We start from the raw sequence: 13,657 nt of genomic DNA, 5'->3' as shown, positions 1-13,657 counted from the left end.
ATCCCCATGATAATCCTAATGGTTTCCTAGTTTTCAATTATATTGCTGTGCCACCATTTGTATCACCCAATCTTTATTTTTGAACATTTTACTTTTTTCTCATATTGTAAACAACACTTCAGTGAACATTTTTGTGCACTTGTTTTATAGTGCCACAGTATAACCTCCAAGAAATAGACAAATTGGACCAAATGGTAGACCCCTTAAATTTTGAATCCATGAAAGTTTATCTTCTTGATTAATTTTTCTCTAGAATATTACAGTATAACTTCAAATATATTTACTTTTCATAACTACTAAATTTCAACAATTGATGTCCCTAGAGTCTAATATTCCTGTAATTGATTAGCAGGTAATCATTGCTGTAGCCATAGCCTTTGTGACTGTGCACCTCTTAATGGTTTGTTTTTGGTTTTTTGCCTCCCATCTCTTCAGACTGTCAAGTCAGAATACCTTAGTGATATTCTCAGTCAGATTTGACCTGGGATGGTCCTCATGTACTTGATATTTGCTTTGCTACACAAAGAGAATCTTTTAAGTTTAATTCTTTCTTTCCTTTTTGTGAGGAAGATTGGCACCCTGAGCTAACATCTGTTGCAGATCTTCCTCTTTTTGCTTGAGGAGGATTGTCACTGAGCTAACAGCTGTGCCAGTCTTGCTCTATTTTATGTGGGATGCCACCACAGCATGGCTGGAAGAGTGGTGCTAGGTCCACACCCTGGATCAGAGCCTGCGAACCCTGGGCAGCTAAAGCAGAGCTTGTGAACTTAACCATTACATCATCAGGCCAGCACCACGACCTCCAATTTTTATGTGTTCAGAAGTTGTGTGTTCAGAACTATCCTGTTAATAGAGAGATATAAGAAAGTTTAAAAGGTAATTTCTTTCAAGAACTTCATTATATTTATAGCAATATTTGTTAACACATATAAAGGAATTTAAAAGTATAAATCAAGGTATATAATTACTGTTTTAAGGGATGAAGTATTGGTAGGTTCTGTAGAAGAATAGGAGAAATTCCTTGACCTGAGACAATCAGAAAAGGTTTTATGAAGGAAGTAATAAGCCCCGAACAGTGGTTGGGATTTAGGAAGAAAGAAGGCAAAGTGGGGGCTTTCATGGGGGAGAGATGTATCAGTTGTCAATTGCTGTGTAAGAAATGACTCCAAAACATAGTGACTTACTATCACAATCATCCATTATTTCTCATGACTCTATTGATTGACTGGGCAGTTGGTTCTTCTGTTCATCTTGCTCAGGCTCCCTCAGGCAGCTACATTTAGTTGGCATCTCAACTGGTGGCTAGTTTCAGCTGGGACCACTAGAATAACCAGACCTTTCTATCCTTGCTGTCTTGCTGTGCTTCAGTACAACCCATGCTTCTTCAGGAATAATGGTCTCAAGACAGCATTCCAAGAAAGTGAAGGCAAAACATGCAAGTCCCCTTAAGGTCTAGCTTTGGAAGTTGCATAATATCATCTCCTGCATTCTATTGGAAGTCACAAATCCAGCCAAGCTTAACAGAAATAGATTCCACCTTTTGGGGTAAGAAGCAATAAAATCTCATTGCAAAGAGATGTGCATACAAGGTGGGCAAAACTGTGGCCATATTTTGAAACCCACCTGAAGGGAATTGACTAAACAAAGATTTGGAAGCAAAAATGAATTGTCTTGAGGGTCATCAAGAAGACAGTTTATGACACTATTTTTCAGAGTATACGAAAAGCTCTTGTCTATCCACAGGTACCGTGCTTAGGAGCCCCAAAAGATTATTTAGGTTGTTGGCAGTGCCACTTCACTCTTTGAATCTTGGATCATTAATACTTGTATTTTAGCAAAGAGATATTTTAATATTATTTCAGGTATTATATTTTGTGCTTCCATATTAATGTAAGAATAACAGGGACAACCGCTTTATAGATATATAGAAAGAATAAATGATTTAATGTTATTCTCTATTTATTGCTTTTTTTCATATTCTGGTACTAAAGATTAGAGAAATGACTTGTGGGTATCATTAATGAAAAGTAGACTACTGAAGAGCAATTAAAATGTGTATCTAGACAAAGTAAACAGAGAGCATCCATAAATAAAAGAAATTCCATCTTTCACCCTAGTGAAACTATTCTAGTCTCACTGTATTTGCTCATTATTTTTTTCCTGTAGCTGATAAAACTAGATTCTGACTAAGTACATAGAGCAGCTCGATCTTTGCATTTTGTAATTTGAAGAGCACAGGAAAATTTCTGCATCAAATCATTAGATCTCTACAGTATCTAAATCTTACCCTTGTAGTTGCCTTATTTTGTGTTTGCAAGTTTTTTTAAATAAAAAGATACCATATAAGAACATATAAACATTCTGAAAAATAAAACTTATGTAATTATCATTTCTTCATCAGATCATATCATAATTTAACTATGTGTGTATGTACGTGTGTATATGAATGGAGATGATAGAGGAGGAAAATATGGCTTCTCCTAACTTAACAGAGAAAAAGAAATATTGGAAACAAAATGGAAGTGTCCAAAGTACATATCACCAGCTATATAACTTGTGAAATATGTCATACTTTCAGTTGTTCCTTGAAACAATAAAAATAGCAAACTTTAGGCATAGAAAATAAAAATAAACAAAATCTTTTCAACTGCAGGAAGAAAAGGTCAAAAAATGTTGTCTGTTTGAAGTTGGTGTTCAGTTCCTTTTTATTGTGCTGACATTTACCCAGCTCTGCATCACCAGATACAAACGTATTTTATTTACCTTTAGTCATTTGTATTCAGCTACAAATTTTAGTCTTTCTTTGTAACTATGATTTTTTGAAAAATAATGTCAAAAGAAAAGTATCTTTGTTCCCTTCTGGTTTCTCTGAGTGACTGGACATCACTGGCAATCTCTGTCTATGTGCCTTTTTATTTCCCAACATTCCTCTGCCTCTTTCTAAGCTGGTTTTAGAATCCCTGAGAAACATAGAGAAGAGTGACCAGTGTCTCGAGGGTGGCATATCTATCAGTGCCCTTGTTAGAGATTGTGTTCAGTACCTAAGACAGCTCCCTCCAAAATATTTTCTTTTTTTAGTGACTAAGCTAGCCTTTGTACAGCTGGGCTACTGCACCAACCAGGAGGGTGTGATGTCCTAAGCAATGAACTAGGCCCCTGTAGAAAGCGGGCTCAGGGTGGCAGTGGACATATAAAAGGTAGGGAAGAGATGGGCACTAGGAGGGAGTCAGGGCCCCCTAAAGATAACACACCATTTTAACCTTTGGTTGTCTCTGGTTGCCTGACAGTTGACCTATTTTGGGAATTATTGTTTGACTCATAATAAATGAGTCTGAAATGGTGAGGTCAGTATTCATTGATCATCTCTTATTATTGTTCCTCTTATTTAAGAGGCATTATTTTATATTGTTCAGCTAGTCTTTATTAAAGTTACAAAAACATCTATAGCTATACAATCAAGATGAGTGTACTAATTTTATTAGAAGTCTAAATGAATTGTGTTGGATTAGAGAGAGTAAAGAAAATGAATTTACTTAGCATAAAAGATAGAATAACTATCCTAGAAGGATAAGGTGGAGATCAAGCTATTTTGATCCTTTGATTCTTTGTTTTTACTTGTATTTTAATGTCTTAGGGTTGCTTTGAATGAACAATCCTCCTGCATCTTTTCATTAACCCTCTCCCTCCTTTTCTTCCATTTTAAATATTACATTAGTAACTCATTGACATATGTTTATGATTAATTTCTTAATATTAAGTGACTCTTTAGGATATACAGGAAATAATATCAATAATCATCACCATGTAATCATTAAGACTATTTTTATGTAGTTAGTTGTTATGGTCATCATGTGGTCAGCCATAAACTGGTGAAATATGTCCAATATGATATCTCACTAGTTGACAGTTAATTCAAATAATGATTCAATCAACTCGTGTTACCTGGAATTCTCCCTTCAAAATTCCAACACCCCTGAAAGGGATAGTGTATTAAATAATTTTCAATATTTAACACTTATAAAGTAATTAATGAGATTAGTTTCTCATTAACTAACAGGGTAATTGACATAGTTCAGATACGAGATGGAATGGGATATACATTAAGCGAAGACTCGGAAAGAGAAAATGTCTGACTCATAACTGGATGCCTAGAGGGTGCCTTCATATATGGGTCACTGAAGAAGAGCATCCAGGGAGACCAGGAGCCATTATGAGAGAGCTGGAAGGAGAGTAAGACTTTGAAACTGGAGGTTTCTGAAGATCAGCTTCTTCATTCTGTTCTAAAGCCAACTGGAGTCATTTCAAATGTTTTATGAGGCTATGTGCTACACATACAGTCACAGATTGATGGAATATTTTCCTCCCACACCTTAAATATCATTATTAAAAGTGGACTTCAGTGAATATAAATAGAAAGAGAACTGAGGGTTGAACCACCTATGTGGTTTTAAAGGTTACCAGAAATGCATTTTCATATTAATATTTTAAATTGCTGAGTCTATGGCTAGTGATTACCTGCCAAGATTTATAAAAGAAAGATAATTAGGAAAAGTAAATGTTGGATGTATTCATGAACAGGCACAGAAAGTTTAAAAAATGCAAATCATTAATAAGGAGATGAATGGCTGAAGCTTGACCTAAAGAGCAAACAAAATGAAGTGTCTGGAGAACATAAATTCTTCAGAGGCCTGGATGCATCATCTTATCTGTTATCATGAGCAACCTGTGAGAGTGGAGGCTGAGTTACAATTAATTAGCTGAATATAGATTTTTTTTTACTTTTGTGAAGATTCTAGTGTAATTTTAAAGTTATAAGTGAGGAAATAGAAGTGTAGAGAGGCTTAGGAATTGGCCAAAGACACACAGCTATTAAGTGAAAAAGCACGTACTCTTAAAGACTATGCAAGGATGCTGGTAGAGGTAGTGAGCAGTGAATGAACTGAGGCTGTATTTTGAAGGTAGAGCCAACAGGAATTGTTGATGGATTAGATACAGGAGATGAATCAAAGAGTGAATTGAAGGATGACTTTGTAGTTTTTGGTCTGAGCAACTAGGTATGGTTTTGCAATTTACTGAGGTGAAAAGTACATTTGGTAGTTGGAGACAGGGTGTTATAAATTAAGAGTTCTTTTTTGAACATGTTTGACTTGAATGGCTATTAGACATCCAAGAAGATATGTGTGTCTGTAATTCAGGGGAGAGGTATTACTTTGGGAGTTAGCAGCATAGAGTTTTTACTGAGATCAATTTCCCTCATTATTGTGTGTCATGTCCCAGGGCCTCTCTCATTAAAGATGTGCCCATTTATCCTGGGAACACAGACTTCCGTGGGAAGCAGAATTGTTGCTTGCTGTAGAATATCATACTTGCTCTCACTATTTTTTTGAAATGTATACTAGTCCTAAGTGTTGAAAATATTTTTAAGGAAGAAGTGGTTTCTCTTTTTAAAAATATATTACACAGATCTGTACATGTGATAAAATTACGCAGATATGTCCATGTGATAAAATTTTATAAAATTATACACCAAAAAAATACGTGTAAAAACCTGATGAAATATGAAAAAGGTGTGTAGTCTGTTTAATTGTATTGTGCCACTATCAATTTCCTGGTTTTGATAAATTACTTTAGTTGTGTAAGTTATCATTGACAGAAGCTGCATGTGAGTACATGTGGATTTCTGCAGCTTATTTCAAAGTAAAAAAAATAAAAAATATGTACATGTATAATTGAATGTTTTACTTAAATTATGAGAAGTGGTCTGCTTTTTAGTCATACTCAGTGTAGGACACCACACTCACATGAAAATGGGAGGATATCTTTGTAATATGCCAAACTTAATGGGATGTTGAATATATTCTTCATTTTTTAAAATTTGTGTTCATAATAGTTTACATCATTGTGAGATTTCAGTTGTACATTATTTCTTGTCTGTCACCACATAGGTGCTCCCCTTCATCCCCTGTGCCCACCCCACACCCCCCTTGCCCCAGTAACCACTGAACTGTTTTATTTGTCCATGTGTTTGTTTATATTCCACATATGAGTGAAGTCGTCTGGCATTTGTCTTTCTCAGTCTGGCTTATTTTGCTAAGCATCATACCCTCCAGGTCCATCCATGTTGTTGCCAATGGGATGATTTTGTCTTTTTTTCTGGCTGTGTAGTAGTCCATTGTATATACATACCACATCTTCTTTATTTATTCATCAGTAGATGGGCACTTGGATAGTTTCCATGTCTTGGCTATTGTGAATAGTGCTACAATGAACATAGGGGTACATATGTTACTTTGGATTGTTGATTTCAAGTTGTTTGGGTAGATACCCAGTAGTGGGATAGCTGGGTCATATGGTAGTTCTACTTTTAGTTTTTTGAGGAATCTCCATACTGTTTTCCATAGTGGCTGCACCAGTTTGCATTCCCACCATCAGTGTATGAGGGTTTCCTTTTCTCCACACCCTCTCCAACATTTGCTATTTTTAGTCTTAGTGATTATAGCCATTTTAACAGGTGTAAGGTGGCGTATTAGTGTAGTTTTGATTTGCATTTCCCTGATGGTTAGTGATATTGAACATCTTTTTCATGTGTTTATTGGCCATCTGTATATCTTCTTTGGAAAAATGTCTGTTCATATCCTCTGCCCATTTTTTGATCAGGCTGTTTGTTTTTTTGTAGTTCAGTTGTGTGAGTTCATTATATATTATGGAGATTAACCCCTTATCAGATGTATGATTTGCAAAAATTTTCTTCCAATTGGTGGGTTGTCTTTTTGGTTTTGATCCTAGTTTCTTTTGCCTTGCAGAAACTCCTTAGTCTGATGAACTCCCACTTGTTTATTTTTTCTTTTGTTTCCCTTGTCTGAGAATACATGGTATTCAAAAAGATCCTATTAAGTTCGATGTCAAAGAGCGTACTACCTATATTATCTTCCAGGAGTTTTATGGTTTCAGGACTTAGCTTCAAGTATTTGATCCATTTTGAGTTTATCTTTGTGTATGGTGTGAGAAGTGGTCTGCTTTCATTCTTTTGCATGTGGCTGTCCAGTTTTCCAAACAACGTTTAGTGAAGAGACTGTCTTTTCTCCATTGTATGTTCCTGGCACCTTTGCCAAAGATCACCTGTCCCTATGTGTGTGGTTTTATTTCTGGGCTTTCAGTTCTCTTCCATTGATTTGTGTGTCTGTTTTTGTACCAGTACCATGCTGTTTTGATCACTATGGCTTTGTAGTACATTTTGCAGTCAGGGATTGTGACATCTCCAGCTTTGTTCTTTTTTCTCAGTATAGCTTTAACAATTCGGGGTCTTTGGTTGCTCCATATGAATTTTAGGATTCTTTGCTCTATTTCCGTGAAGAATGTCATTGGGATTCTGATTGGGATTGCATTGAATCTGTAGATTGCTTTGGATAGTATGGACATTTTCACTATGTTTGTTCTTCCAATCCATGTGCATGGAATCTCTTTCCATCTCTTCATGTCATTACCTATTTCTTTCAATAATGTCTTATAGTTTTCATTGTATAAATCCTTCACCTCCTTACTTAAATTTATTCCTAGGTACTTTATTCTTTTTGTTGCAACTGTAAATGTCTTCATTTATTAATGCTGCAAACTTTTAATAGATTGGCAGTTTTATTCATATTTTAGTGTTTAAACTCTTAATACAAGCAGAATATATGCATATTTAGTGTACCCAAAAAAGATGGAATGTGTGGTAATTTGTTAAACTAAGAGGCAATAGTAAGACATTTCGGCAAATACAGCATATTGCAAGTATCTCAGGGAGCCAAACAAGTTAAACATGTGAAAATAATAGGTAGTTCTGTGATATTTATTGACAACTTATAATAGCTGGGCATTATTAAAAAACATGACGGTAGCACTATTTCATTGACCTCTAAAACGCTCATTATTTTAAAAACACAAATTCTAGTTCTTTTTTCTGAAAATCATATTTGTTTCTTGATTCTTCTACCATTGATTTGTTCACATTAGTTTTGTGTTTGTCTTTCTTAATCCCAACAATGATGGAATAAAGAATTTAAGTCTGTGATTTTATCTATTTTTCTGTTTTTGATCTTAAATATAAATATTCAAAGATTTAAAGATCCAGTTGAGAAATGTCAGCACTATATTCTTCCTCCGCAGTTTTAACAAAATATCATCTGTCTTAAAAATTGTTCTGCATTGGCATCAAGATCCCTAAATAACAGCCAAAAAACTGAGTAAATGCTTATAAAATCATAGCTTTCTGTTGTGAAATTATAATTTGTTGTACTCAAAGAACAACTGTTCTTAAAAAAACAAATGATTCCCTGAAAATAAATTAAGGATCTTAAGTTGCTTTACTAGCTTGATTTTATGCCACTTCCATCAAATGGGATTTGGTTGATGAAACTGCAAAATGAAACAGCCCATACTTTGTTTAGAGGCGTCATTTTTCAAATGCTTGGAAGATGTAGAATGGAAGTGATCATTTTCTGATATCCCACTTATTTGTGAAATGCTTATGAAATATATGTGGTTATTAAATATTGTGTTTACTGGATATTTAGGGGAATAAAATACTTCTTTTTCAAAAGAGCTTACTGTTAACAGAGGATGAAACCAAAGGGACAAGATCATATGGGAGTGGTGTGAGACTGGAGGTGTGTTGAGTTTGGACTGAACTCAATTGCTTTTAACAACTTTTACAAGGGCAGGCCAACATCAGTAGCCTGACCAGATCTGGAGAGAAGAGAGTTGGCAAATTATTGGTTGAGGGAGAGAGTAGCAGTCAGGGGCATTAAAAAACCCTATTCCATTTGTAGGCCCCTATAGATCAATAACAATGGTTTGAAAGTTGGCTTTACTCTTAATTAAAATGATGGAATCAAAATACTTAAACATTGGGATCTTCACATTAGTCTAATAACTGGAATTTTCAGGCACTCTCAAAGTTTTATTTTAGCTGTTAATTCCAACCCTCTTTCTCTCCAGAAGCTCCTAAAAATGGAACACTTTAATTTGTCTCCATTCCCTATATTGCTGAAGTTCTGTCAAAAATATTTATAAGTAGGGATGTATTCCAAAAGCTGGAAAAAGCAAGCAATGAGAAAGAGCATACATTTCTAAACTGGATCAATCCCTGGAAAATTTAAATTGATTAGGCTTGATTCAGGAGGACAAGGCTGGAGGATAACTTTAGTCAAAAGGCTAGAATTTCTTAGGCAAATTATAACTTTGGATCATCTGATTCTTCATGACGTCTATTAGCCACTCTCTTGTTTTGCCACATTGACTAGAGTGGTGCATGCTCATAAAATCATGTTTATCAGACTGAAGGTAACATTTACTGAGTGAATACCAAATTCCAGACACTCTTCTCAGAGGTTAACGTGCATTAATGCCTAAAAGTTTATAAAGACATCTCTGTCAAATGATTCATTGATTTGGTCAATATTCATGTTATTTTTTTTCACTTGGGATATTTGTTTTATTTTCATCATTTCTTCTCTTTCAGCTCTTCTTTATGCGACTATTTTTGGAAATGTTACCACAATTTTCCAGCAAATGTATGCCAACACCAACAGATACCATGAGATGCTGAATAATGTGCGGGACTTTCTGAAACTCTATCAGGTCCCCAAAGGCCTTAGTGAACGAGTCATGGATTATATTGTCTCAACATGGTCCATGTCAAAAGGCATTGACACAGAGAAGGTATGGGTTATTATTATTGTTATTGTTATTTGTTTTCTATTTCAATAGAATCTTCAGGTGCTTGTAGCTTTCCCACTCATATATTGCTTGTATAATTGATTCATAAATGTTACTCTGTTTTTCGTAAGTGACATATCAATCATATTATTGAGTGCTTAAAAGGTGCAAAACACTCAACCATTAATTATCAATTAGTACTAGTCATCACATTTAATTTAGCAATTGTGGTTCCTGAAAACAGCTAATTACTCCTTTCCCCTAAAACACTCTCATTACTACTGAGAGGAATTTGCTGCATTCTTCTGAAATTCTAACTGCTGCCATTTCTCCTACTAGACTTTATTCTTGATTTCTCCTTTGACTTTTTGCCAATTTAAAATTTAGAAACAAACTTCCTTGCTTATAAGCTAAAAAATTCTATGTCTTCTATGCTATCCTCCACTTAAATTTCTCCCCTCTCTCTCCCATTTTATAACACAACTTATAATTCTTTGTTTTCCCCTTTTCCTTACACAAATTTATAGAATGGATACCTCCTCCCCCATTTATCTGACATCTCTAATTTCTTGCTTATCTTTTCATGGGAACTCTTTTAATTTTTCCTATCTATCTCATATTAGGGGCAGAGAAGGACCCAAAGTCCTCTTCACAACAAACAAACCCAAATTTTAAAAACTCCTCATTTCCTACACCCAGCTGATTCACATCAAATATAAGGGATGACAAACAGGGCTTGCACACAAGAGTTTTAGAGAAAACTGATCTTGAGCTATTTTACTTTATCAGCATCAGTGGAGACTATTATTTTTGGGTACTGGTTGTTGACATATGATAATCAGATAGTACATTACCTTCCTTGCCATTTTGCAAAATTTGGTTTATTCTTTGAGTTGTATGAGGTTGACCTGTAGTTTTTCTTTGAGACCTGCTCAACAGCACCTTTCAATGTCAAAGGGGAAATCAGGTGAGCAAAGCAAACTTTTAGTGAGAAGAATTCCATGAAATAACAAGTGGATAGTTTTAAGCCAGAGAAGGTGTTGTTAGGAGCAGAGCGTTGTGGGGCTGTGTGGGGAATGGATATGGGATGTGACAGCTGAGGGAGAGAAGCCTTCAGAGGGAGTGCCAGTGAGAGAGTTGAGGGAAATATGTCGAAGAATCGTGAAAGAAAGTGAGATTTGTTCCTCTTTCAACATTTTACAAGATGCACTGTAAATGTTCTGGTTAAATGACCACTTAAAGTGGGATGTGTGACCACAGAGGGAAAAGGACATACTATATGTCCGTGGAATTTGATTAATGCATACCTGAGCCAATATATGGTTAATAGAGAGGGTATCCAAAGAAGGAACGGAATCTTTCTCAGGGGTGCAGGGGAGAGTCAGTGTTTATGACGTTAAATGGAGGATGTCCTTTGAGATCCACATTCAGTGAAACTGAGATCAGGCGGCAACCATCTACCTTGTCAGTCACCATCTGAGTCAGCTTTTCTTTCCAGAAAATGCCATGGGGTCACATGGTAACTGACAGAAAACATCAGTAAAATGATGGAATAATGGCCTTCTACATTAGAAAAGAGCCTGACCCAGGGCCTATGCCACAGATCTGGTATGAGGCAGATTTTTGAGTCTCTGTTCTTTGTACTCCCAGATGCTGGGTTGGTTCAGGAATGGAGCTGACTAGGTTCTCACCAGCTTCCCCTTGAGGACCTGCTCAACTGCCTGCTTCCTGATGTAGTCAGGGTATAATACACCAGCATGTGGTGTGTCTGGAAGTGCACGTGTCACGCAGCAGGGAAAAATTTCTGGGTTCCTATTATTTACCAGTTTTTTTTGTTTACTTGTTCATCATTTGTGGTCACAGAAAGGTACTTCTGATAGGAGAGTATGAATGAAAAATGGAGCAATAGAAAAAAAGGGAGGCCAATATTAAAGGTGAAATAAAATTTTAATTCAAATGAAAAGATTTAAAAAAAATAAGGATAAATATTAAAATGAATTAGCTTTTGGATAAGAAAATGATTTTTGTTTTGTATGTGCCTCCTAAGTGGATGGGGAATCCTCAGGGTGGTTTTTGACTAATAGGAGAAGCAGATTTAAACAACTGTGGCAAATATGAACGTTTTGTTCTGCGTGTATAAAACATTTGTAAATTTTAATTTAATGTGGCTGCAAACTCTCCAACGCATATTGATTTCTCCCAGACTTTAAGAAAATCCCCACACAGATGCATAAGAACCAGCAGTAATAGCAGTGTAAGAGACACATGCTGAGGTCTGGACCTGGTGGGGGGGGGGGGGGCGCGGTATAGGAGGTTGCCACTAATTGTATAGTCAGTGAGCCTGAATTTTAAAATGCATTCTTAGACTACACACCATATGCTATCTTGAACAAAAGAAAAGAAAAAATTGGCATCCAGCTCTCTGGATTAGTAGAGAGCCTAACAGCCATAGTGGAAGACCCATATGCCTATTAGGTATTTGGTTATTTGACAAATAAATAGTATATGTAACATATAGCTTTAAAATATGATAAGAAAGTATTGAAGTATACACACAAGAATTAGTAGCCAAAGAAAAAGAATACATATTTCAGAACTAGACTTTACTATAGATAAGAACTGAATAAGAGTTAAAGGATATATCACAAAGATGGAACTGGTATATTAATGTAATTGTAAAGTGAGCTAAAAATTTAAGAAAATATTTAATGATAGCCTACATGGCCTAACATAAACATCAGAAGGATTGAGAGTTAAGTGTAAAAAATAAGAAACCATAAACTACCAGAAGAAAATATGTGAATATATTTAATTTGTCTTCTTACTTATTAAAGTAATGAGATACATAATAAAGTAACTGATAAACAGATTTGGCTACAAAAATGTTACACTTCTCACACCAAAAAACACAAAAATGAAAATGAGGTTAAGCTTTTGCAACAAATATCACAAATGAAAAGTTAATTACCTTACATGTAAAGTGACTTTATGAATCAATAAGAAGAATTAGAATACCTGGGGAGAAAAATGAGCTGAGTACATAGGTAGGAAATGTATAGAAGACAAAAATACAAATTACTAATAAACATACAAAAAAAGCTTATTTTCACTTCTAATGAATAGATATTGAAGCAGAAAAAAAATTTGTAATATGTCAAATGGACAAAGACAATGCCCAGTCTTAGCAAAGGCTGTAGTGACTGACACTATCATATAATTCTGGCCTGTGTGTAATTTGGTAGGGCATTTCTTGAAAGCAATTTCACCAGGATAAAATCCTAAATTTTGGGATATTCTAGAGCTCAATCTTTGTGTCTTTTCCATTTTCTGTCTATAGTCTCTCCTTCGGTGATGCCTTCAATCTCATGACTTAAAAAATATATGTTAACACTACACAAATGTACATACGCATCTTACACCTGTTCCCTGAACTACAGACTCACCTATCCATCTGCCTATTTAGATCCAACGAAGTTGTCCAGGGCTGAGCTCCCAAACATCTCTAAGAAAATTGCTCCACCAACATTATTCCCCAATGCAGTTAATGGAAACTCCACCCCTTAGTTGCTGGACCAAAACCCCCACATGTAAACCTCCACCAAAACCTGTTGGCTGTATGTCCAATTCTCACCACCTCCATTGCTATCATGTGGTCCTAGTGGCCGTGATGTTCTACCTAGTTAGCTAGTTATCCATCATATAGTCATCTGTCCTGTAGGTTTTTTTTGATAATAAGAATGGAGTTGGTTGAGCCTGTTAAAATACAAGGATGGAAAAAAGAAAATGAGCAGTTGATGACAGTAACATAAATTCTGTCATTGTAGTCACAATCTTAGAAATATGGATGTACTCGAGGATGTAGCTTTGATAAACAGAATCTTAACTTTAACAATTATCCCATATTCAATGTCAGAGACCTCTGTTAGACTTCCCATTCCTCAGTAAGCCAAATACTTTG

The 13,657-nt window shown here is 35.5% G+C and overlaps 1 protein-coding gene across 1 annotated transcript in view; it reads left to right on the top strand.

Moving 5' to 3' along the window:
• Positions 1 to 13,657, top strand: part of KCNH5 (potassium voltage-gated channel subfamily H member 5) — a 305,522-nt gene that overhangs the window by 174,184 nt on the left and 117,681 nt on the right. The window contains exon 8 of the mRNA XM_008522406.2: positions 9,503 to 9,702. Coding sequence (XP_008520628.1) covers positions 9,503 to 9,702 — 200 coding nt within the window. The remainder of the gene's footprint in view (positions 1 to 9,502; positions 9,703 to 13,657) is intronic.

Source organism: Equus przewalskii, chromosome 25 (genome assembly GCF_037783145.1).
Source record: "Equus przewalskii isolate Varuska chromosome 25, EquPr2, whole genome shotgun sequence".
In the NCBI taxonomy this organism is placed as follows: domain Eukaryota; kingdom Metazoa; phylum Chordata; class Mammalia; order Perissodactyla; family Equidae; genus Equus; species Equus przewalskii.
Note: the sequence above shows the minus strand (reverse complement) of the source record. Positions and strands in the feature narration are given on the sequence as shown.